This window comes from Rhipicephalus sanguineus, chromosome 6 (genome assembly GCF_013339695.2).
Source record: "Rhipicephalus sanguineus isolate Rsan-2018 chromosome 6, BIME_Rsan_1.4, whole genome shotgun sequence".
In the NCBI taxonomy this organism is placed as follows: domain Eukaryota; kingdom Metazoa; phylum Arthropoda; class Arachnida; order Ixodida; family Ixodidae; genus Rhipicephalus; species Rhipicephalus sanguineus.
Genome location: NC_051181.1, coordinates 133,884,325 through 133,909,004, shown reverse-complemented (window position 1 = coordinate 133,909,004; position 24,680 = coordinate 133,884,325). Strand labels below are relative to the sequence as shown.

The following is a 24,680-nucleotide window of genomic DNA, read 5'->3' as shown; positions in this document are numbered from 1 at the left end:
AAAATTACAGCATATCCACGGGTGAATGATGAAGAGCTTGGGCGAAGCTCCTGAAGCAATCATGGTCTCGGGATTCGCTTCTCGTTGAGCCCGTTTCGCAGCGGCGTCCTTGGCGCGCACCGTCACGGGATCCGCCTGGCTGCCGCCAAGCGAGCGCCCGCCGCTGCGCATTGTCCATGCTCCGCCAACGATCCGACACGTACGGCGACATCCAGGAGAATGAGAGAGGCGCTCGCTCCCCGCGCAGCCCGCGCAGCAGCCAATCGGAGAGCAGCGGCACTTCCAGCGCCATCTAGTGTCGATTCACACAAGCGCCATATTGCACACAATTCTATTGGACCAACGCCATCTAGGAAATGAGACGAGAAATGGTGATGACGACACAGATTGTGTACAGCGCCATCTAGAATATCGTCCTTGAACTGCAGTTTGTATGTGCTTCTTTGAGACAGCGCCATCTAATGCACCATACGGGAGATCCGTTTACGCCGGACAACGGAGACGTGACAAGGTTAGACTAAGAGGAGCTACGCCCCTAAAAAATACGCGCACGTCTCTTGCAATCGGCACCCTGTGACAGTCACATCGGGACTAACCGCGTCGATTAAAAAATTTTAAGCTTCATAAAGCCTGGCGCTCTTACTTTTGCGGTCGAAGCTGGCAGACAGCCACGTACAAGCTAGTAAAAGCACAAACAACCGTTTAAAGCCAGAAAATTAGCTGGAGAAACCGGTTGTTACAGCACAGCGAGAGCTTGCGGTGCGCGTGTTTCGGCCCCAAAACTCGTCGTGTACCTAGCGGCGGCCGCGAGCAACTCGAGCAGTTCGGCGACGCGCTCGCAACGCTCGATGGGCCAACTGATTTATTCTACCACCGTGGTTTTGGCGGAGCCGTGGCCTCCGTGACTACTTCTGGCTGCGCGCGTTGGTAGAACCGATCGCGAAGGCCATGCTTTTACAGAGCTGATGGCGCCGATGACGCGGCACACCGAGGTTGACGTCACCGCCTTCGCTCAGCAGTTCAAAAAGCCCTGCGGCTGCAGCCGCTGTTTTTTTGCCAAGAAATGCCCTTTGCGTTCACTTCTGTGAACTCTTACATTGGTTTTCGTATTCAGCAAGGATCAAACTATGATTACACATTCCCAAGTCATTTTTTTTTAAAAGTGCTTCAGTTTCCCTTTAAAGGCAATCAAGTCGTCGGCAATAAAAAAACTTTGGGATGTCTGCAGCAAAACAAAGATCAATAACTTAATTTTATATTTTAGAACATTATCTATAAATGTGCATGAATATATGCATATGTCAATTTCGCTAAACATGGGGCGACCGCTCCAGCTTAGAGATTAGAGATTAAATATTTGTGTTAGAAAATGTAGGAATGGTAACTGCTGCAAGTGACTGATATGCTGCTCCAATGTGGGGCTTTAGCTGCTCCAGAAGTTGCGCTGAAATGTGTTCAGTCTGTCACATCACTGAACACGTACTGTTTCCCTAAATGATGCTGGGTGGATTGCGAGTTTTGTGGACTACAAGAGTACACATGAGTTTATAGTTAACATGAATTACACGAGAAGGGGTGGTGTAGGTGTTGTGAGAGGGTTACAAGGGGCTCTTGTGCTACAGTTCTGGTGCAGGACTTGTTGCACGAGAAACCTGCTGATCTCTAAACATTACTTAATATAATCTACACTTTAGCTTCAAGAGGTTTCTCTAATTCCTAAAGTTTCTTTAAACCTATAGAAGTTTTGCACTGTACTCGATCATGAACGTGTGCTGATGAATGGAGATGCTTATTCATGGTTGCCACTAGAAACGCTGAGCTTTTGGAATCTTGAAGCACCCACGATATCCTTGTTTGGAATGTTTGGTCTCGCTAATGATGCTGTAATTGGTGTTGGATCGCCATATTTACTAGGCAAGGTCCACGAGATATTTCCTTGCATCATCCTGCACATCATCGACCTGTGGTGTGACGTCCCACTGCCGCACTCTTGCAGCCTCCCGAGAACCCGGGCGAACTTCCGAAGCAGGTGGGCAACAAGACGGAGTGTGCCCTGTTGGGCTTTGTGCTTGACCTTGGCAAGGATTACCAGAGCGTGCGGGACGACATCCCCGAGGAGATGCTGCACAAGGTGTACACCTTCAACTCGGTCCGAAAGTCCATGAGCACCGTCATCCCTCTGGACGGTGGCCGAGGATATCGCGTCTACACCAAAGGCGCGTCGGAAATCGTCATGAAGAAGTGAGTTTACTCCCCACGATGCACTCTGAGCACTCTAAATTCAGCGTGCAAACGTGCACATGTAAAGTTAGCATTTGCCATTTGATAATTGTTGCCCGTCAGCATGTCTGTCTGTATCTGACAAGTTACTAGCAGTGTCTTGCGCCTCTGGATATTGTTCTGAACACGGTGCAGAATTTTTCTGCTTTTATTTTCCTGAAATTCGGTGTCCTTTCTTTGTTTATATTTTCGCCCAAGTATTTTTTTTTGCACTCCCAGAAACATATTTTCAATCATTCAACAAGTTTTTAATTGTTTCACACTGAACTGTACAAAACAAGGTTTTACAGAAGGAGGTCCGTAGTATAAACTGAATTGGGACATCCTGTGCATAATAAACATAAATGTTTCATTGACAAAAACAGCAGCAGAATTAGTACGATTACAAAATTTCGTGAGATACAGATATAAGAAATTAAAATATCAACAAACATTTGTCAAATGAACTGTCATTTGCATTTTTTAGTGGATAAGCTTGTTAGTCTATCTTAACATGTTTCTCTAAGGGAAAATCTGGTTTTCCAAATGTGTTGATTCTAGTTAGATGACTGCAGATCCTGCAAATTCTAATTTTACGCAACTTACATTGAGGGCACATGACTTGTGTGCATTCAGGTGCAGCTTCATTTTTGGACCTAATGGTCAACTGGAGAACTTCAAGCAAGAGGACCAGGATCGCCTGGTGAGGACTGTCATTGAGCCCATGGCGTCCAATGGGCTGCGAACCATAGGCATTGCCTATAAGGACTACATACTGACGGTGAGCTGTGTTCAACATGGGTCATCATCATTTAATCGAATTGTTCACTACTGTGCCCAAAAAACAGCGGAATAGTACCTTTGTTTCTGATTTAGTGTGAAAGGATAAAAAATGGAATACATGAAAAGAGAGAAAGAACAAAATTCATATTACTCAGAGGAGTGATTATATAGTACTAGCTTTAATAACAAATTGTATCAGATGTGTAAAGTTCTAATACTGACGTTATCACTCAATGACAAGTGTAACAATCAAGCATGGTACACTCATTGCAATCTATATAAACATTATAAATACATATTTGATTCAAAATCTGAGCTCCTGAAACAAATTAAGGCAGATTTGGACATTTGAAGTAACCATGAATGCACTTGCAGAAAAATTACAGATCTTTTCGCCTATTCAATATTTGCATGTTGTATCTGTCTAGACTCTCATGTAGCTATTGTAGTAGCAAGAGCAATCCTTGTGCCTGTTCTATGGTATATTGACAAACTTGTGTTACACTTCTTCCATACGAGCTAGCATCTCCCACCCCCCTCCCATATCTTGAATATGTTCCTGCTTCGCCGGCTATTCTATTGCTAAAAGGACAAGACCAATTAATTCGAAGAAAGAGGGCAACGCTTAACGTTTTTGAGGCTGCAGTTGTCTGTGAATGCGACGAGGGGATATTGCAGGACTTGTGGTGTTGCTTCAGGTGTAGCTCATTGGCTTAGACGTTTTTCTTTTAATTGCTCAACTAGCGCATCACTGTTTAATGCAGGGGTCAAACACCAAGGCCAACGAGGTAGCGATCACGCAAGAGCCCGACTGGGAAGATGAAGACAACATTGTCAAAGACCTCACTTGCCTCTGCGTGGTTGGCATTGAAGACCCCGTACGCCCTGAGGTGAGTGTGCCAACAGAAACCTACGTGAACAAATATGGCATTCTTATGCTCCTGTCCTTGCTATTGCTGCCAATGGCATTTTCTCGTGTACTTCCGTGACATCCATGACCTTGTCGCACTTTTCTTTGCTCCAGGTACCAGAGGCCATTCGTAAGTGCCAGCGAGCGGGCATCACCGTTCGCATGGTCACTGGGGACAATGTCAACACAGCGCGTTCCATCGCGCTCAAATGTGGCATCATCAAGCCGGGAGATGACTTTCTTGTTCTCGAGGGCAAGGAGCTCAACCGGCGGATACGAGATTCTAGCGGCGAGGTTAGTAGTTTTGTAAAAAAAAATGTTTCATCTATTTGACTGTGTCTGTGCTATATGAGTTAACTAATGCTGCGCGACTTTTGTTAATAAAGTTTGATTACGAGGCCCCCAAATGATTGTTGAAGGGTACGCAATTCTTGCTCATCTTAACACATTCATCTTGACAGCACTTTATTTGGACGTTCTAATTCCTGCGTGCCATGACATGCAAGTTAGTCATGCAAGCGGCTTTGCATCATTTTTTAGCTCTGAGAGACTGTGCTTGCGATAAGGAGTCGGCAGGATTTTCTGCATGCTCAGGTTTCTTTATTTTTTGGAAAGGCATGAAAGTACGGAAAAGAGATTCTTTTGAACAACCTTAGACGGGATTGAGCACTTACCTGCTCGTATAACGCAGTGACGCAGCAATCCAGTAATCTGAAGCAATAAATTGAACTGCAGGCAGGCAAATAGCTTCCACATAAAAATGAAATGGCTAGCATTCATTTATTTATTAATTAGTACAAAAAATAGACTTCGGTTGTTTAGGGGATGTTGGTACTGCGATGAGCAGTGGAGTGATGTGACCTTTGACCTTTGCAGATTCAACAAGCACTGCTAGACAAAGTGTGGCCCCGCTTGCGGGTGCTGGCTCGATCGTCCCCACAGGACAAGTACAACCTGGTCAAGGGCATTATAGAAAGCAAGGTGCGCGAAAACCGAGAGGTCGTCGCTGTGACAGGTGACGGCACCAATGATGGGCCTGCCCTCAAGAAGGCAGATGTGGGGTTTGCCATGGTGAGTGTATTCGCGGATACAGTTTCTGTCGTAAATAGAGGCCGTACATTAGACTTGATGCCTTTTTAAGGCTCGATCGCACCTGCGACTAGCAATGGTCAGGCGACCATTTGCGACTGGCAATCAAAAAGCGACTCAAGGCGACCGATGTGCGACCTATACCCGTCGCCATGCAGAATTCACGTGTGCTCTCATTGCCATTGCCCCATAAAATAAGCTGACATTCTGTTCATGTGCATCTGATTGGTGCAGAGGTTTGTGACTGGAGTCACCTCACTGAAAAATTGAGCAGCGAGCAACTGAGCCAAAGCAGTCGCTTTGCGGCCAAAGCGGCCATTTGCAACTGTTTGCGGCTAACTTGGTCGTGCGACTGGTACAAATCGCAGGTGTGAACGAGCCTTTGCAATATGTGCTTGTGCACTATAGTACTTTATTTCAATGTTCCCGGGCTCTCTGTATAATTACGATGATACTAGTTACTATTGGATGTACTGTGTTACGCATTGACTCGATGTACTGCCCAAGATAATGAAAGGAATCAAGGATACAGTGGTGCTGGCTTTGTGTATTTGTTACGGTATGGCATTTACGATCCAATTTCATGAGATAGAGATGTATTCATTAAAGCCTGACAGTCACAAACAAGACTTTGTCTGTCAGTGGTCCTTTAAGGCAACAAGTGAGTTTAGTGTGATGCGTTGCGTTGGCACATAAATGGAAACGGAATCCCAAGGTTGGCTGATCTTTAGAGTTTCGTGGCCTTACTTGTGTGAAGTGGCAGGACGCGCTTTTGTTGTGTTTGCTCATCACAGCTCTTTAGGAGGCATACTGAGATGGAGCGAAAGTAAAGGCATTGCTGCACATTTATAGTTGGTTGCTACCTAAGAATATATGAGTAGCACTGGCAATTGGGCGAGTTTGTACGAATGCAGGGATGTACACTGTACTTATACAGTAAAACCTCGTTAATTCGGATTTCTAGGGACCGGAAAAAATGTCCGAATTAACCGAATGTCCGAATTATCGAATGGTCGAAATAAACACAATAAATGCACGAGTTTTTTCAACATACCTTTACTTAACAAAGTAATCGCGGATGCTTGTCTGTTTTCGAGCAGAAATTCGCGCGGACACAATTTTTCTGAGCCCTTCAAGGTGCTCAGCAGCTCGCATGATGTCTGCAGCACCGCAAAAGTTTCACCCGTCATCCACGTTTTTCGGTTGGCACGGTAATCCACGGGAAGATTGTTGATGTTCTTAAAGCAGCGTGGCTTTTGAACCTTTCCGATAACGAGAAGCGGCAAGCGCTCTGTTCACGTCACGTTGGGGGATTAAAAGTACGGTTACTCGTTCCTTGCTTCTTGCCGCCGATTGAAGGATCCCCTTTCATCACTCTTCATCACTTCTTGTCGGGAGAGCCCGTTATTCAGAGCACGCAAAATTTCTACTTTGGTGGTGAAGTCCTTGGCCTCGTACTTGGGCCGCTTCGCCGGCGTTGCCATCGGCGGAGAGTGCGGTCGCACGAGAAGTCAGCACAAAAGCACCAGCAACGATCAAGCTAAAGGAGCCGTACTGAAACGTTCCTCGATAAATCGGCGATCAACGATGCAGCACACCAACGGGAACAAAGCAACAAAACCCACACGCGAAAAAAAGGCGTTCAACCAGTCTCAATCCAAGCCAAGTCGATAATTGATGTCCATGGCGATGCTGCGTTTGAGCTTCACTTTTGTTCCGAATTGTTCTTTTTTCGTTTTCGAGCCTCGCCAGCGGCCCGAAAGTCGCCGAATTATCCGATTTGCGGTCAAATCTGTCCGAAATAACGAGCGCCCAGTCTCGTAGAGTGATGCGTATATTTACAGGGACCAGATGACGTGTCCGAATTAACCAATTTTCCGAATTAACGAGAGTCGAATTAACGAAGTACCGACCAGACGGGCAGATGTGTAAACGTGCGATTAAGGGAACATGAGGCCAACCTACGTTGTGATAGTTTATCACACATTTCTCAGCACTGTGAGAAGTGCGGCTGCGTGCCTCAGTTTAACCTCACAAGGATTATTTCAAGGCATCATTATAAGACGACTCGGGAAATAATCGCAGCATGGAACACTCAAATTAAAAAACAGTCTTGTATTAGCTGTCCCTCAATTGCGCTACAGGATAAAGAAATCTTGTACCTGAATGGATAACTTGCTTTGGCTTTTGTTTGTTCTTTTTGCGTTGTGTGTAGCCACATGTGTGTATATATCTGCTCTATGCTATTGAATGAACTTTAGTTGGGAGTCGGCACTTATGTTCGTGTGATCATTCGTCTTTTCATCTGCCTTGTTACGCCGTTCTAAATCCATGCTAAGAATAAATATAAGCTCCACCCACTGTCGTCACTGTTCGACCCAGAGAGAATTTGCATAGACCTTCCACCCATTCACATTTCCTCATTTCCGTGAGTGACGTCATGCACATTTCAAGCGTTTCAAATAGTTGGTTTCTCATACAGACACAGGTTCATGTCGCTGGTTTTAAATAGAAATCTGGCAAATTTCACCAGATTTTCTTGCATCACTACTTAGCCAAATATTATGTTTTACGTAGGAACGACAAACCTTTAGTTTTTGACAAGCGTGGTATTGATATTAGCACAGAAAAAGTACTTACAGTTCGAAAGGAGACCAGCTTGCACGACTCCCTTACCTAGGTGATTGACAAGCAAAGCGCACCACAGTTTTGTGGGTGGAGTTTGTATTTAATTCTTACATTGTCACCAATTATGGTATTACAAGAGGTAACGACTACCTTGTGATTTCTTCCACCAGGGCATTGCCGGCACAGATGTGGCGAAAGAGGCCTCCGACATCATCCTGACCGATGACAACTTCACCAGCATTGTGAAGGCTGTGATGTGGGGGCGGAATGTCTACGACAGCATTGCCAAGTTCCTTCAGTTCCAGCTCACTGTGAACACAGTGGCTGTCATTGTTGCCTTTACGGGTGCCTGCGCCATTAGGGTAAGTGAGCTGGGGAAGCCTTGTTCTCCACTGACGACTTTCTGTGCAGAAAATTTCGCTGAACTAATGTCAAGTGTAATGCCTCACTTGAGTGACAGGAGCGACGTCGGTGTTTGCGAATAGTGTACAATTTGTAAAGCATCTCTGTCGTGAGGCCGGCGGTCTTTGCGCTTTTATGACAAACTGCACACACGTAATCAAATAAGACTCGGCTTTCCTGCCTTCCTGTAAAACAAACTCGTAATGTATTCAATGCTTCAGACTGTTTATTCAGACTATTGGGTGACCCACCATGGTGGTCTAGTGGTTACGGTGCTTGACTGCTGACCCGCAGGTCGCAAGATCGAATCCCGGCCGCGGCAACCGCATCTTCAATGGAGACAAAAATGCTTGAGGTCCGTGTACTTAGATTTAGGTGCACATTGAAGAACACCAGATGGTCAAAGTTTTCGGAGCCCTCCACTACGGCGTCTCTCATAATCAAATTGTGGTTTTGGGACGTTAAACCCCTAAAATTATAGACTTTTGGGTGGTCCCTGCCAATTCTGTATTATTTGTCGGTGAACGTATTGTGTGCAGTGCCTTCCAGGTCATCAAGCATGATATTTAAAGGATCTTTTTTTTTGTTTGAACTTTTGTTATAACTTGAATAATTTCTTGATTGCCTGAAATTTGTATTAATGATGTCTCACTGTACTAACGAATCAAACATTGCATGTACCCATAGGTTATGGAGTTTAAACAGGCAGACTGACAAACCAATTGTTCAAGGTTGAAATGTTGTACACGTACCGCGCAGTGTATGAAGACATGTTTTTGTTACTCGAGCTGCACGTAGTGCAAGTACTCGCTGTTCGTTCTGACGATTTTGTGCATGACTTTTCTGCATATAGGACAGCCCCCTGAAGGCGGTGCAGATGCTGTGGGTGAACCTTATAATGGACACCCTGGCGTCCCTGGCACTGGCCACAGAGCTACCCACATCCAGTCTGTTGCTGCGCAAGCCCTACGGCCGCACAAAGCCGCTCATCTCGCGCACCATGATGAAGAACATCCTGGGGCATGCCATCTACCAGCTCACCGTCATATTCCTGCTGCTCTTCCTTGGTAAGCACATCCCCGCCCCATTCTTCCTTTCTTGATTTCAGTAAAACTAATTCTTGGGCTAGTTGGTGCGTACTTCATAAAATTACAAGACACAAACCACCAAGAAAAGACGGGCAAAAGGGAAGAGCGTCAGTTCCGCAGCTGTCAGAAAGTACTTCAGTTTCCGACGAGCTAGCCGCCCTATGTCAAGGCTAAAGCACTTCGCACACCGGCAGTCTTGCAAAAGGCGAATTTCCTTTCGCCTGTCTTTTCTTTGTTGTTTGCGTCTTCTAATTTTATGAAGCTTGCTTTCAATAGTCAACATAATTGACGCTGTTTCAATTATCTCAACTGCCAGACCTCCATATTTTTCATAATGCCAATCTGTGTTCAAAGCGTTGCATGTTGAATGTTATGAGTACCGTTCCTGTAAATATTGGTTGCATCCCTTATGGTAGGTTTATATGTGGCCATGAGCTTTGTAGTACCTGGTGAGCAACAACGCCATAAACAGCAGTGCCTGACAGGAGACAGCTCGCAAGCGTGTGCCGAGATGGAGCAGGTGCTGTGTCGTCCTTGCCACTTATGCTTCTTTTGATACTCCAAACTTGTGGTTGCTGTAATGCAAGAAATGTACTGCATTATCGGGTGCTCACGATACAAGTTGATATATCCTGAACACTTAGGCAGCCACTTTTCGAAGCTCCACGGTATCTGTAACATGTGTTTGTTCCCCTAAACATACATAACGCAGCAGTCTTGGTATTGCTGTGCCTGTGGGACGTAATGAAGATAGTCTATGCTCGGCTTGTCTGTGCAGGCCCAGAGATTTTCGACATCGACCCCGGCATGGGGGTGCGTCTCTCGGAGCACTTCACCATGATCTTCAACACGTTTGTCATGATGACCCTGTTCAACGAGGTTAACGCCCGCAAGATTCACGGGGAACGCAATATTTTCGAGGGCCTCCTAACCAACCCCATTTTCTATAGCATTCTGATCATCACTGCAGTTGCTCAGGTCAGTGGGCTTGTGTATTGTTGCCTAGCACCCCCAATCTGTGTGTGTGCGAGCGGGATGTCACCAGGGGCAAGTAGCTGTCTTAACTTCTGAGATCTCTGCATTCCTGTTTTATAAAAGAGCAAATAAGCTAATTCTGGACTTCTACAAGATAGCATATCGTAAGCAGACTCTCTTGCACTACTTGCACTAATACGTAGGAAGATGGTGCAAAACACTTCACCAGCTGGACCAAAGTTACTTGATAGTGCTTTATAAGCAGACTTCTTTTTCTTCCATTTTTCAGGGTACACATGAAGTAGGTTCCACAAATTTGATTCTGCTGCACACTAATTCACTAAAGAAGTTAATGTTGACACAGGGATGCTCGAATTACCTGGTCAGAAAAACTAAATACCAAATGTTTATATTGTTTGGGCTTTAGCCATAGGCAGTGTAGCTTGCTCACCGAAACTGGAGCTGTCAATTGTACACGTTTTAATATATTGTTACAATTGTAATAGTGCTTCAAAGGTCCTGGACAGTAAAAGTGTTTATTGAATAGCATAATGTTCATTTGAGTATGAAAATACAGAATAGTAGCATCAATCTAGTTTTCTTTCCTTCTTCAGTCAACTCGCTCATCTGAGGCAGAAAGCCAAGCTGTTACAATGAACAAGCGTGTAGAACACTTTGTGTCATTTTATTGTATGACAGGGTGTTTCTAATGCATTGGCTGGTTCTGTTTTAATATAAAAAAATGGTGTGCCTGCAGTATCAACTCATTACGGAATAATTTTCTAATCTGTTGAGCCTACACCTGCCTCACTGTGTTGAGAAAGTTTGATACAGGTGGAGGGTGCTTGTTGATGCTGTAAACAGTCGAGAGGCACATCTACATAAAACGACACGAAAATTATAATATCCCCCAATAAATTAGTAATATGTACGAGCCAACATATTACAATTGACATGAATGATGTTTGATATACTATAATTTTCTAAAACAGCTTGCTTCTTTTTGAACACATCTTGTACTCGACAAATTTGAGGTTCGGCTGTAGTATATGCAGTAGGCTTGATAAATGGAAATCTCTTAAATGGAATTGCTGCCTAAATGGAATCACTGCATCTGATGTGATTGGTTTTGTACTTGAATTATGCGCCGTTCTCTTATCTTTCAGTAAATGGAACGCCTGTTAGATTGAACATATTTGCCTGGTCCCTTCAGGTTCTGTTTAACGATACTATACTGTAGTTTGCACAGCGTAGCATGCTGGTGTATATCCTGAGAAGCTGCCTTTCACTTTGTTACCTTTTGAATTTAATGCATGTACTATATTACATGTTTTCCTGACAAAATGCTATGCAAAGCGGGCAGTCCTCCAAGTGCGTGAGGTATTTGAGGACAGGGCTTTAAATCGTCATGGATGTTAGCATTCTCATTGTGTCTGTCTAGGAGCTTGAACTCGCTTTTACTGACCCTTTTGTCACCTTTTTATTTTCTAGTCCTACGCTTTCACCGCAGAGACTTTGGGATTGCCACCTTCTCAAATCTTGCCAAATCCTTTCTTTCATGATTGAGGATCTGTTTTATAGTAGTGCAAGTGCTGTCAAATGGCCAGCCGCCTTAAAGGGGTCATGAAGCACCCCTTGGGCTTGTTGAAAAAACACATCCTGTGGAAAGCTGACACGGCTATGAACTGCTCTGCCAAATACTACAGTCGTGCGCGCCGCGTAAAGGCCACAAGCGGAGCGCGAAGTTGCCGTTTCCCCAGGCGCCCTCTTTTCAAACAGAGGCCGGTTCTCACTCTCGTCGGTGGGCGGGGCGTCTGGCAGTTTACGTCGCAAGAGACATAGCATGCTTATTGGCCGATAGCCGACGTAAATCGAGAGCGGCGTTCGGATCAGATGCGCTTCTTGCCGCGGGGTGCCGCCACTTGCCGGCGCCGCACTCCTCAGTACACGGTAGCCGCACTCGCGCAAGCGAATCACAGCGGGAGAGCGATTGCGTTTCATGACGCGCACTGACGTAACTTCTTTCCCCCGTGTCATCCCTCCCTGTCTAGCTTCGACTGTGCTCGTCGGCACGAGAAAAGAGAGAAAGCGCTGGGAGCGTGCGCCAAACCCCCGTAACTCCGCTGATTCTTGACGGATTCGAGAAATTTTTGCGGCAATCGATTCGGGAGGCAGTAAACTCTGATACTAAGGTCATTAGATCATTACTTGGAAAAGTGGTTCATGACCCCTTTAAGGTGGTTGAGTTTCTCAGGGAAGTGTAGGCCTTGACAAGTGGGGACATTGAAACTTTTGTCATGGTTGCGGCAGAGTAGCTGAATTCCGTTAGTGATGGAGGTTGTATTTTTGTTCTGCAGTCCTAGAGAACAGCATAAAAACTAGTATACACACAGTAGACTCTTGTTAAACGGAACCTGCCTTGTTTTGTAAAATGAACAGGGGGCAGTATTCATGTATGAAATGGATCATGTTAGAGGCAGATGTTCCATTTAAGCAGCGATTCCGTTTAAGAGATTCCTGTTTACTGAGAGTCTGCTGTAATTTGGTATGGGTCCATCGATTCTTGTATGGAGTATAGTTGCTGTCAGTGAAGTTCTCATTATACATCCTCAAATGTCTTACTCTTCATATGGCTGTCCACTACCCTATGAGCATCTAATATCTCTATTCTCTCTCTCTCCCGCCTATGTTCCTGACACCACCGCACCGGGGTACTGTTGCTGTCGTGCTGCTGGCCGGTTCCTCGTGTACAGGTGATAATAGTGCAGTACGGTAGCGTGTTTTTCCAAACGAAGGCCCTGTCCCTGGACCAGTGGCTGTGGTGTGTGTTCTTTGGTTGTGGCACACTGGTGTGGGGCCAGCTTGTGACCACCGTGCCGACCAAGCGCATCCCCAAGACCTTCACCTGGGGATCCGGCGCGCCAGAAGAGCTGCACGCCACGGCCTCGCTCGTCGAGGACGGCAGCTCTGGCTCCCTCTCACAGGACGTCAAGCGCACGGGACAGATCCTCTGGATACGGGGACTCACCAGGCTGCAGACACAGGTAAGCGCTGCCGACCGGTCCTTCTCCCTATCGACCCCACCCTGTAAAGATGAGCGTGGCCTCCCAGGCCCAATGACTGTGCAGGCCAGACAGTCCCATGCTCCTTTGCTCCCTCCCTTCCCTTTTTATCCTCTACCTGGACCCGTTGGCAAAGAAAAACACAAAAGAAGGATGCATTACTGTGCAAGGGTTGTGCGTTATGTAGCACTGAGCTGCAGCTGCCAAGCTTGGCTATGGTGACTCAGTGAACACTAAGGGAAAGCAATGAACGGGGCTGACTGCACTTGACACTACCCAAATCACGAACAGCTACGCATTGATATTCCCTTTCCTCTTTCCACTGTCTAGGTTGGTGAATCAGATGCTTGCCTGGACAACTTCCCTATCATTCCTCCCTCTCTTTGAGATCCCCTTAAAAATTAGAAAAAGGGATATGATCACTGTATTCCGTCACAACTAGCGTTTAGGTCCAATGTATGGAGACTATATAAGAAAACTTGAAGCTCAGACTGCGGCAACAGGCCATGGGACGGAAGTAGTAAGTTCCAATGTTGGAAGCATGAATTTGGGATTGAAATCAAGTGGGTTGTGTCCTAGTTGAAACCAGTAAGCAGAGTTGAAGTTATGCAGGCTATGTGGTGTGCCGAACGGATAACTACCATGGTAACTGGCTATAAGACATGCTATGGTTAATGCTATAGTATTTCCATGTAACGATATCGCTGCCTCTGTTGAAATCAACGATATGCATCCTTCTTTGGTGTCCTGCCATCCCTGCCTTACAGCAGATTTTGAGTTGTTTGCGTAGTTATCTCTCTCTCTCTTTGTCTTCTCTCAGCTCTTCTACCTTTTGCCTTTCTTTATTCTCTCTCTGTCTTCTCTATGGGATTTAAACTGGGGTCACTGTGGGCATTGCCAAGACTCTGTACAGGCTGCAAAGTTAGGTCCGTGTATGCAACATGATATATGATGGCATAAAGCAAGCAGGCTTGCAAAAGTAATTCGGTTAAGTCTCTTGTTAGCTAGTTGCAAATGTTATTGCACGACGCGTGTTAGGACTTCCCGAAATGTCATTTCTCGACAATGACCTTTCACAGGTTGGTCTTTGGCAGTTCGTTGGGTCAGGTTAATCCTGGGGCATGTGTATTGTAGCTTTGAAAAAAATTGAATCGTTTGGAGTAAATCATGAATTCATATCCCCTTTGTCTGTAGTTGTGCCCATCGAACACACACAATAAAGAATATATAGTATAATTACACGTTAGAAAACAGTGCTAGGAGATGTAATGTCTTGGTGGTGGCTGTTCGAGTGTGTATGTGGTTACATAGCACACCTTTCTTCACCAGCAACCTTGAGTCAGTTTTATTGTATTGCTGTTTAAATAATTGAGCTTGCTGAATCATGCAGCTAGTAATCATTAAAAATTTGATGCTCTCTGCTGTCACTCGTTAGGAAAGGTAGTGTGACACTTGACAACACTTTGCCTGTAATTTGTCCCTGTTGTTGCGTTAGACAAGAACAGAAGCTTTATAACTAATATAGCAGCTTTATGTGCCCTATTTTTTCATTGAAGGTCATCTTTGAATGAAATAATGGCCTATTAATAATGCAAGCCTGTGCAGAGTCTTCATCTTCCCTGATTGTCACCCAGAATTGGTAGTTATAGAGGTTTTAGTTGATAGCTGTAGCCTTTACTAGTTTTTATGAGCTTAGCTGTCTGTCTATGAGCAGAGTTTAGTGAAAAGCTGGAATAACTGTTTAATGTAGATCTGTTGTCAGATTCTGCATTTATAACACAGTTTATATCTTATTACGAGCATTCAGAATGAAATATTTCTGAGGCGTTGCAAAATTGGCTACCGTAGTAGCCGAGTTGTAGTGTTTTCACGCTTATTGAACGTAGAGCTTGCTTTGACAGGATTTGAATTCACACAGTCTGATGTTATCTAAGTTGAGTAGGAATAATGACACTTATTTAGCATGCATTTGTGGACGTAGCGCTTATTGCAAGCTTTTGTAAGAGAAAGCCTATTGGTATTTTGCTTTTAACTTTCTAAATTTCGTATCACACGTATGATCTGCCAGCTTAGTGTGCCAGAGAGCATTACTGCTGGCTGATGCCTAAGTAGATCTGCAGTTTTCTGCAGTTTCTTGTTGTCCGTGCTTATTTCAAAGCATCAGAATAAATTCTTTAAGCTGACCTTTAGCTGGCACATACAATTGAACAGATATATTTTAACCCCTTAACCGTTTTGCACAAGCATAGCTCATCCTTGCTGATGTGTCCCCAAGCTATTTCGGAGGAGTGTAGCTCATCCTTTTGAGATACCTCCCCCCATGAATGCTTTGAACGAGGGGGGCTAGTCCTTGCGTCACTTTGCAGATGGCAGCACTGACCTGCTAATTTTTTGCTTCCAACTGGAGTTTCAATTTGGGGGGGGGGGGGTACTTGTGTGTTGAAAAAGGCATCCAGTGGAGGTGAACGTGTGTTGTTTGGTCTGTCGTTGAGGAAAAGCTTTCTGTCATTGTCAAAATCAATGAAATTGTCAGAATAATGAAAATTTTCAAACAGTGCTCCTCTTGTGTTTTTTCCTGTTGATTACCAGCAGGTAGTTGGCCTTTTCCCATGAGCAACAGTAAATAAACTTCGTTGTGATAATGAGTTAATATGTGCCTTAATTTTCTTCAACATCAAAAACTTCATCTTTGAAATGAAAAATATTAAGTATTAAATTTTAAAAAAATAATCAGCTTGGGGACAAATATTCTCGATATACCAAAACGGTTAAGGGGTTCAGCATTCATTTGTAGGAAAGAGGTGCTCTGTTGATGACTTGCCTCAGCTTTAGGTTTCTCTTTTTTTTTCGCTGCTGTTTATTTGATACACATGTATTGGATGTTACATTAATATAGCTATGCCCTGTTGAAAGGAATATGCACAAGAAATGTGCCAGCAATGAACTAATGCAATAGCATCAATTTGTACTAAAGAAAAAGAAAAAGAAACAAGGAAAAGACTATAAGCCCCAAAAGAACGAGCTCTAGCACTAACCCAAAAACTGACACGGTGTTTTCATAGAGGCATTTGTGCCATTAGAAGCACTTTTGACGGTCTCCTCTGTGCTTACGAGTTTCAGGGGACCCTGCATGGTTGTTTGCTGTGTAGTTGTGTGAGCATGTAAGGACTATTCATTGCTGGAATAGTCTTGTAGCATTCCCTTCCCCATATGCAGTGGGTGACACGCACGGAATCTGTAATCGATGGTACAATTTCTAGAGTGTGCCATGGAAGTGCCTTCGTGCGAGTGGTCCGCACTTGCGCTCGTGCGACATCTGCCAACCTTTACGAGGGAAAGCGCTTGCTCTCGCCACCTATCAGTCTCTCTGCAAACCTCTGCTGTAGTGTGTAGTTGTTTTCACTTTTTGTTTTCAGGTGTGTGTGTGCGTGTGTGAAGGCTGGTGCATCTCGCATCGTGTCCCTATCTGCGTGAATGTTTGTGCTAGCATATGTACGTGTGTGCATGCGTGTGTGTCTACAAGAACGCATCCATAGAGAGATTCATGCTGTATTTTTCTTTTCGTAAATTTGTTTAGGTGTGTTGTTTGGCCTTGGTGTGTGCTTACTCTGCTCCTTTTCTTTTTGGAGCCTAAAGCCACCTTGCATTGATTGCTGTGTGGGTTTTTGTTTCCTAGTGTGTTGACAATTCAGTCGAACGCACCACGAATCCTGTCCCATGTCACTGCACTTGCGAGCCTGCGCGAAAATCGTTGCGAGGCTCTGGGTTTAAAAATAAGACCGGCTTGGTAGTGTGGGGTGTTGTGCTGGGAAGCAGTGGGGGCAGGGCAAGTGGGGGAAGACTGCGTGGTACGATTGCACCTAAAATGCGGGGCCAATTTTCTTGTGGTCAAGTCTGCTACGAACGACAGCCTTTTCTCCCCACCCAACGTGTGGCTGCTTGTAACGGCAGCTGCGATCGTCTGCACTCGGCTTTTTTCCTTCCTAACTCGGGAGCGAGCACTTGCCCCGAAATGAAATGTGTCATCCCTATCGCTGGCTTTGTGCGCGACTGCTGTGGTCGTTAGACCGAGCAGCTGTTCGCGATTGAAGTCGGGCGGAACGCAATTGCCCGTTTTCGCCACCTTCTTTGTTGCATTTTGAAAGCACACTAACATGGTCATAGCTTCAGTTTACAGTTCAGTATACAAAGGCTTCTTTCTGTGTTTAAAAGCATTTTTTTTTAAATCTCCATGCTTCGATGCCCCCCTTGTGTGTTTTGCCTGTGTGTGTTTGTATTCCTTCTTTTTTTTTATTTCTCTGGTACTCATGCACAGTGTCTTTCTCTCTCCGAGCATAAAAACGGTCTGTGGTAGGCAGACCGTTCTGCTCCTTAGCGGTTTCTTTACACTCTTCTGCTGCACATGTGTTGCCTTCTCTCTATGATGCCTCTGTTTTTGTAACTAACATTTCTCCTGTATCAGTGGTCTATTTTGGTCTTTTGGTGAAATATTTCTGAGCATTTTGGCTGTTGAGAATGAGCTTGAAGTCACGCCATTAATTTGCTTACGAAAGTGTTTACACAAGAAGTGGAGGATAGTCTTGGGTATTTTTGTATTACTCTTTGCTGTGTCAGTCTTCCACATGAAGTGAAGCCTGGATTGAAGTTGATTAGAAAAAAAAGAAGAAAAGCAGTTCCTGGAATGTCAGTCTTAGTTTTGTAACTGTTGTGCTAGAGCAAGCAGAGCATTTCTATTGTTCTTATTGGATCCTTGTATCTGTTGAACAGTAGCTATTAATATCCTCCTCAATGACATTCTTAGGTACAGCTCTTTTTGTAAAACCCTTGAAAAGTAAGTGAACTCAAGTTGCGTAAAGTTAGAAGCGAATGAGTTAAATAAAAATAGACTACATAGTTCAAATAAACACATAAAGTACGTATCACAAATTTTTTGTCTGGTGAAAAATCCAACTGCCTACTTTACTTATTCAAGAAATACTCCCGCATTATTTTAGAGCAATCAGGAAATAGTTAAGCAGATTTTCAGGGTGTTGTAAAGGACCAGTCAGTAGCCTGCTTTCGACAGGTTTTCAACACGTGTTTAAAGTGTGTTGGATCTGGTTTAATGTACAGATTGTTTAGAGAATGCGCCATACTTCACTGGCCTTGCATATTGTTCTTCCATTGTTGATTTTTCTTTTAACAGCTGAAAGAAATCTTAACTTCATGAATTTGGCATATTCTCAAAGTTGTCCTTAAAAAACTTCTTGACTGATGCAGTGCCCAGCTGTTTTCTTATAGAATATAACGTTGGAGTTGTGACTCACTTGGCTAGTCTGACTTTTCTCTTGTTCTTAACTGGCAAAATGCTCTTTATCTCTGAGACTGTAGTACACAGGACCAGGTTTACTAGTGAGAAAAATGTGAAATTGCCTAGAAAGGAGACTATGATAACATTGTCCGTTTTCCTTAAGTATTAAATATGTCTTGTTAAAACTGCACAGCTAAGTTTAGAAGACTACACACTTGCTATCATGTAGGCTTTTCTTCTATTTTCTTTTGTTTGAGGAATACAAGCACGAGCCTTGCATTCTCTCAGAATGGTTTTTGCAATATCATCTAACGTGTATCTCACTTGGCCAGTAAAACAGTGTAAGTGGACCAGATCTCTGCATATGACGGCTTAGTTAGGCGCTGCAAGTATGGTTAAGATATATAGCAGTGGTTGTACAACGGGCTAAACAAGCATGGAAAGCTGACCCCATATGTTCTATATGCTGAACATACCTATTTGCCTGTGACCTTTGTGAGGCATTTCAGGTTATGGCGCCACTTTTTGTTTTCACATGTAGCTGGGATGGAGCTATGCTACATATATATTCGCATGTCCCTCGCTTCTGTGTTTTGTACCCCTTATTTTATTCTTCACTGCCACTTACATTTCTTGCTGCCTTCCCTATTGAAATGTTCCGTATGCCATTTCAGTAAGTACATACGATTTCCATAATTTTACAGAGTATGTATGCAGATTCCATGCAAATTCCTTGAAATTTTCATAGCAGTCCAAGGGTCACATATGGGATTATTGAAATGCATACGGAATGTTTCTATAAGGTTAGCAGTGTCGTCGAGGCAGTTACTAAAAGTTAGAATAATTACACGTTTAAAGACATGGCCGAGAAATATTAAACAAATTTTTTTCTTATTAAACTGCAGCATTTTTTTTTGTATTTGCTGCAAGCATAAGTATCTACTTAGTGCATCTGCATCAGCCAAGAATAGAATCGCGCAGTAAATATTTAAAAAGCACTATTGTCGAAAAGACTTCTCTGCAAAGATTGATCTGTGACCCAAACGTCCAGTAACGTATCATATAATCATCTATAGAAAGCTTGCATGTTAAACCTTGTCTTGTTGTAATGAGGTTAGATCCAGCATGAAAATAGGTTTTATTCTATATTTGTGGTAAGCATATATTTGTTACCTGTTAACATCAACTAGGCAAATTACATGTACTTCAGTACATCCAATTAATTACATCCCTGTTAATTACAGTCAGGTTTCACTAAGCATAACATCTGCTTTGTCAGTGTAGCACTAGTGGCAAGAAGTGTTGTTTATTGGATATAGAGGTTACAGGTCATATGGTCTTTGTTAAAGAAACAAGGTTGCTGTGTTATATTTTTGATATATTGGCTCTCAGCTAAGGCAACATTGAGCCTGTGATGTAGCTTTTTCATCTGTCACTTCTCTGTTGTTTGTTGGGGCAGTAGCATTGTAATATATTTTTTTTCCTTGTCTCCATTTAAGAGTTTTCTGTTGTCACTGTAACACCATTATTAAATAGCACTAATATGTTTGTATTAACACTTGGTGTATATGTCTGCTATAACTGCTTGGTATATTCCATTTGTGTTTGCACGGTTGCACCTTATGTCATTGTTTCTTGTTACCCATTGCTTAATCAGCTACATTGACAGACTAAAAAACTGTGTAGTTTAATTGTCAGAATTTATAGCTGTATTAAAAGGCCCTAAAGTTGATGGAGGTTCCAGATGGATAGTAAGCCACTTACCAGATAAATTTACACAAATGCACTAATGGTATTGCACATGGCAATAAAATAAAATTAATATGTTGAAATTTACAGACAAGCTACAGTTGTTTTGTTGTAAGCTTCAGATTGTTTCACATTTTATGACTTTGTTTATTTAATAAGCTGTTGCATTCTTTTTGTCATGTAATGCCTTTTACCTGCATTGTATAAAGATATAGGTAGTTAGAATCTGTATTGTTATTTTCCTGCAAGACAAAACCGGCTAAAATTTCACCGTTCGGAGTAGTTGGAAAATGTTTGCTTGCACACATCCTTTCTTTAATGTGACTCTTATTTTTGACAGTGTTCCAGCTTTTTCATGGGGAGGAAGTTTTATTATTCTGAAATATGTAAGTTTGAAATCTCGTTAAGAGTAATTATAGAATTTCATCGCTTTAGCTGGTTGCATGCTAGTTTTACCAGCTTTCACTAACACTACTGACTGTCATGCACATGTGTCCACCATCACGCATGCAGGGAGAGTTTATTTTTGAGCAGTGCACTCATGTTTCAATTACACACTGTTCTTTGGAGTCTCAAAAACCTTTCCCTTGTCTACGGGCACATGCTGTAGCACTTAAAGGCACTTAAACTATTGTGAACCAATGACTGCACTCGAAACGAGGCGGTAGGTATCATTTAAAGCGGCTCCGGTCGTACAGCTGGTTCGGATAGTTCATTCTAGTATTGCAAGAAATGCTGGGTAATTCCAACAAGCATTCGAATATTGTTCTAACCACCCTGTTTGTAATGCGCTAGAAAGCCACGCAATTCAAGCAAGTCTTTTGGTTAAATCAGTCAGTCCGAACTTGTTTGCTTACCATGTCATGGACGCATAACCAAGACATCGTTGACAGGGGAACATTTGTAAGGCATGAGAGCTTAAAACATATAGCCCCTGTCTGTGTGTCTAGGTTTCTGTGGCTATTGAGTACTCAGTATCTTCAATATGTGGAATCCATCTTCTCTGTTCTTAGGTTGTGCCTTCGTTAGCTGTCTACAGTGGATTTCATTCAGCCTATAACTTCATGTCGCTAAGCGCAAGGTAATAGGTTCAATTCATGGTCGTGGTAGCCACATTCCAGTGGGTCAAAAGTACAATAGCTCCCATGCACTTGGGGCGTGTCAATGAACTCTAGATGTTTGAAATTACTCTAGAGCCATTCGCTATGGTGTTTCTTGTGGTTTCTCTTTTGGTTTGGGAAGTTGTAACTCTTGACTTGATTCCACCTCATTCAGGCTGTGTATTTGGAGGCATTAAATCATTATGCCTATGCCTGCCTGTGTAATATTTAATACTTATACCTTGGAACTAGTTTCTTTTTTTTTAACTCTGAATAATCCAAGCAAGAATATGAGAGGTGTAGGGAGACTGAAGTAATGTGAGCCAACTTGTATGGCCTCTGGATACCTTCCTTCATATGTACTAACGTGGGCCACGTGGAAAATTTCAACCAACGTCAGGAAACCCAGAAGCTTGCTAGCTTTTCTTTTAGTGAATACCTCCTGTGCACTGTAGTATGTTTCCTGGTCTAGAACTCTCTCTGCATGCTCCTGTCCCGATTGTGTTAGAAAAGTACATAGTGGCACTTATAGGCTTCAATGTACCGTTACATGGTAAAGAAACTAAATGTACGATTGGCTTCTATTGGCATTTAAAAGTTATAGGCATATTACAACAGCGCATACTTTTAATGGATATGCTCATTGCTGTGCTCATTTTGTTTGACACACAGAAATACGACAACACGCAATCTGTACACGACCTAAATTGACACTTCTAGCATAGGTGCCGCTGCAGTCACAAACTCGGGAGCACATTTTGCTTGTTTTAGGTATCGTTCACACATTTTTGAATAGCTCAAGATCATGGCAGTTCAATGTGCTCAGTATAACTTTACTTCAAGCAAGGAATTTAATATGCTAGGAACTTCACAGTTTGTTACGTTTAATCTGGCACGAATTGCTTCTGATTGTAACGAGGTTGGTGTGTGTTGCAGCAGCATTTCTAAACAAGCAGTGCTTTGTCTCGGTGTTTTGAAATAGCATGGAAATTCTACATCGTCCGGTGATAAAAGATGGAAACAATTGTTAGGCAGCGCTCCAATGTCGTAGCAGGCACTCTGATGACTCGAGAAAGTCAGTTGCTGTGCAGGGATTTTCATTGAAGCTGAGAGACTGATGATGCTCAGGTCAGATATAAATCCTCCGCTACATATACGAACGTTTGCGTAGACCAGAATTTCAGAAAGGGCTTGTTTGTTTGCAGCGGCACAAATCAGAAACTATTTTGGAGACGTAAAACTGTATACGAATATATATGTAAAGCATCGTCATAGGTATTCTTTCCTTTTTCTCGCATAATTATAACTGTGTACCACTTAAGCCTTGCAACACTTTGAACATATCAAAACTGCTTAGCTACAAATTATGCTGTCATTACGACTTAGCCAATTCCTACTTTTCTTTTACATGCAGAATTTAACTCTCGATTTTGTTTTGTATCGTGCACATCAATAAAAAAAAAAGTTTGGCACAGTTTTTCAGGTCCTCATAACTTGTGAATCACTTTTAGATGTTTAGCCTCGTAACTCGCAGCTGATGTTTTCGCAGTGTCATGTGTAGTATAAATATTTATTCATTGTGACACAAAGGCATCGATTCCATCTTCTGTCACTTGACTGGTGTATCTTACCTTATTTTTTATCTGGAACATGCGTGTACTTGTCCTAGCAGGCACTTACTTCACGTCAAATCTTTATCTAATCCTTCTCGACAATTACGTCTCCTAAGAAATGCCTCAATGAGAAAAATACACAAGGTGATGCCTGCAGAGTTGGACCTGTCAGAGTAATAACGTGGGCGAAATCGGCAGTGCAGGCAACCATACTGAAACATTTCATGAGCAGTTCTATATGTTTGTTGTGCGATAACGATTTTATGCGTAATTTTTATGGCCTTTGTATTGATTATTTAATAATGCTTGATAAAGCATGCAAAAAACGTTGGGAATTATTGGACTGCATATTGAACTGTTTCAATTAGGATGATCTGCGTATATCTATAGTTAACATGGAAAGAATATGCTTCCTAATAATTGGGTAATGCTATGTGTTGATGTTTTTCCATTGGATTTCATGCTGGTAATGTAAAACTGCTGGCCAGACATCTTGTGCTTCAATCAACTTTCACTCATAAAATCGAAGCATGTGCCATAAATCAGGCATCACTTTGTATTTTTCTATAACATTAATTGCAACTGTTTGTGTGCAGTTTAGTTTGGATGATGAAGAGCCTGATTTTTTAGGAATGTTGGCTTAACATAAAGTGTGTCGCAACAAACCAAAAGATAGTTTTGCATTTGGATTGCCATAAGACATAATAGCATGTTCCCACGTCAATGTTTCTGCAGTAGGAGCCTCTTTTGTTTCTTATCCATGTCTTCAGCTTTTGCACTTCTTCAGGGTGTTTATGGAGTAAATAATTTTTCTTTTTTTCTTAACTTACAGGGACACTAAAGGCAAATAACAATTTATGTCAGAGTGAAAGCTCAATGTATGACAACGTCTAAAATGGCAATATTATCAACAGCAGTGCCCTACTTACCGAGAAATTAAGCTAAATGTATCGCACGACGTGCGCCACGAGTAGGACATTTTGGAAATGATCCTGATGACGTGAGAGCGTCTGAGTACAGTTAATTACTAGTAATCAAACTAGCTGCAATAAAAAAAGAACCTTCCGTGCATCAAGAGGCGTAATAAAATGCTGCTTGTTCGTTTCTGTTTGATTCATGGAAAAAGGAGCCTCTTTGGCGTTGCCATGGGGAACAGCGTGCTTGGTTCAGAGTTTCAGTTTCCGCCGAACTGCGCTTCGCCCGGTGCCTGGCTTCGCTCACGCGGTCGTGTCTCAGTGGTAGTTTCAGTATCGTGTACTGCCGCGTGTGTTTTGCACGCTCGTGAAAGTCGCTCTGACAGAAAGTTCGACAAAGTGCCGCATGCATGTGATGTTTCCGGATGTCCGAATTGGTGCACGCCGCCGCGCAGTAAAGGCGGGCAACGTTGGGCACGGCAACAGTGACGTCAGAAAGACCACTTTCAGGCGGGTGATTTGAAGTGCGCTAATGCAACGCGGACCACTAAAACGTGTTATTATTTCAAAATAAGCACTTCCTTGGTACAAAAGTAGCACTACGAGGTTTCTGGACCGCTATTTTGACAATCAACGTCGACTTAATATTTGCCTTTAGTGTCCCTTTAAAATCCACTGCTTTCAATTGTGTTATCAACCTTATTACAAGTATAATTACAATCCCCTATATTGGTGCCAGAAAATGGGACACATTTGGTGAAAAGTGATAGTGACAGAAAAAAATTGGACATCACCAATCACTCTGTCGATAGCTGCCA

At 43.1% G+C, this 24,680-nt stretch overlaps 1 protein-coding gene across 20 annotated transcripts in view; it reads left to right on the top strand.

Annotated features, from left to right (window-relative positions):
• LOC119396471 (plasma membrane calcium-transporting ATPase 2) overlaps positions 1-24,680 on the top strand; it is a 332,288-nt gene that overhangs the window by 276,752 nt on the left and 30,856 nt on the right. For all 20 annotated transcript variants that reach the window (XM_037663713.2, XM_037663712.2, XM_037663710.2 and 17 more), the window contains 9 exons: positions 1,997-2,241; positions 2,896-3,040; positions 3,807-3,932; positions 4,067-4,246; positions 4,829-5,023; positions 7,840-8,031; positions 8,925-9,138; positions 9,938-10,137; positions 12,888-13,178. In XM_037663713.2, the coding sequence (XP_037519641.1) occupies positions 1,997-2,241; positions 2,896-3,040; positions 3,807-3,932; positions 4,067-4,246; positions 4,829-5,023; positions 7,840-8,031; positions 8,925-9,138; positions 9,938-10,137; positions 12,888-13,178 (1,788 nt within the window). The remainder of the gene's footprint in view (positions 1-1,996; positions 2,242-2,895; positions 3,041-3,806; positions 3,933-4,066; positions 4,247-4,828; positions 5,024-7,839; positions 8,032-8,924; positions 9,139-9,937; positions 10,138-12,887; positions 13,179-24,680) is intronic.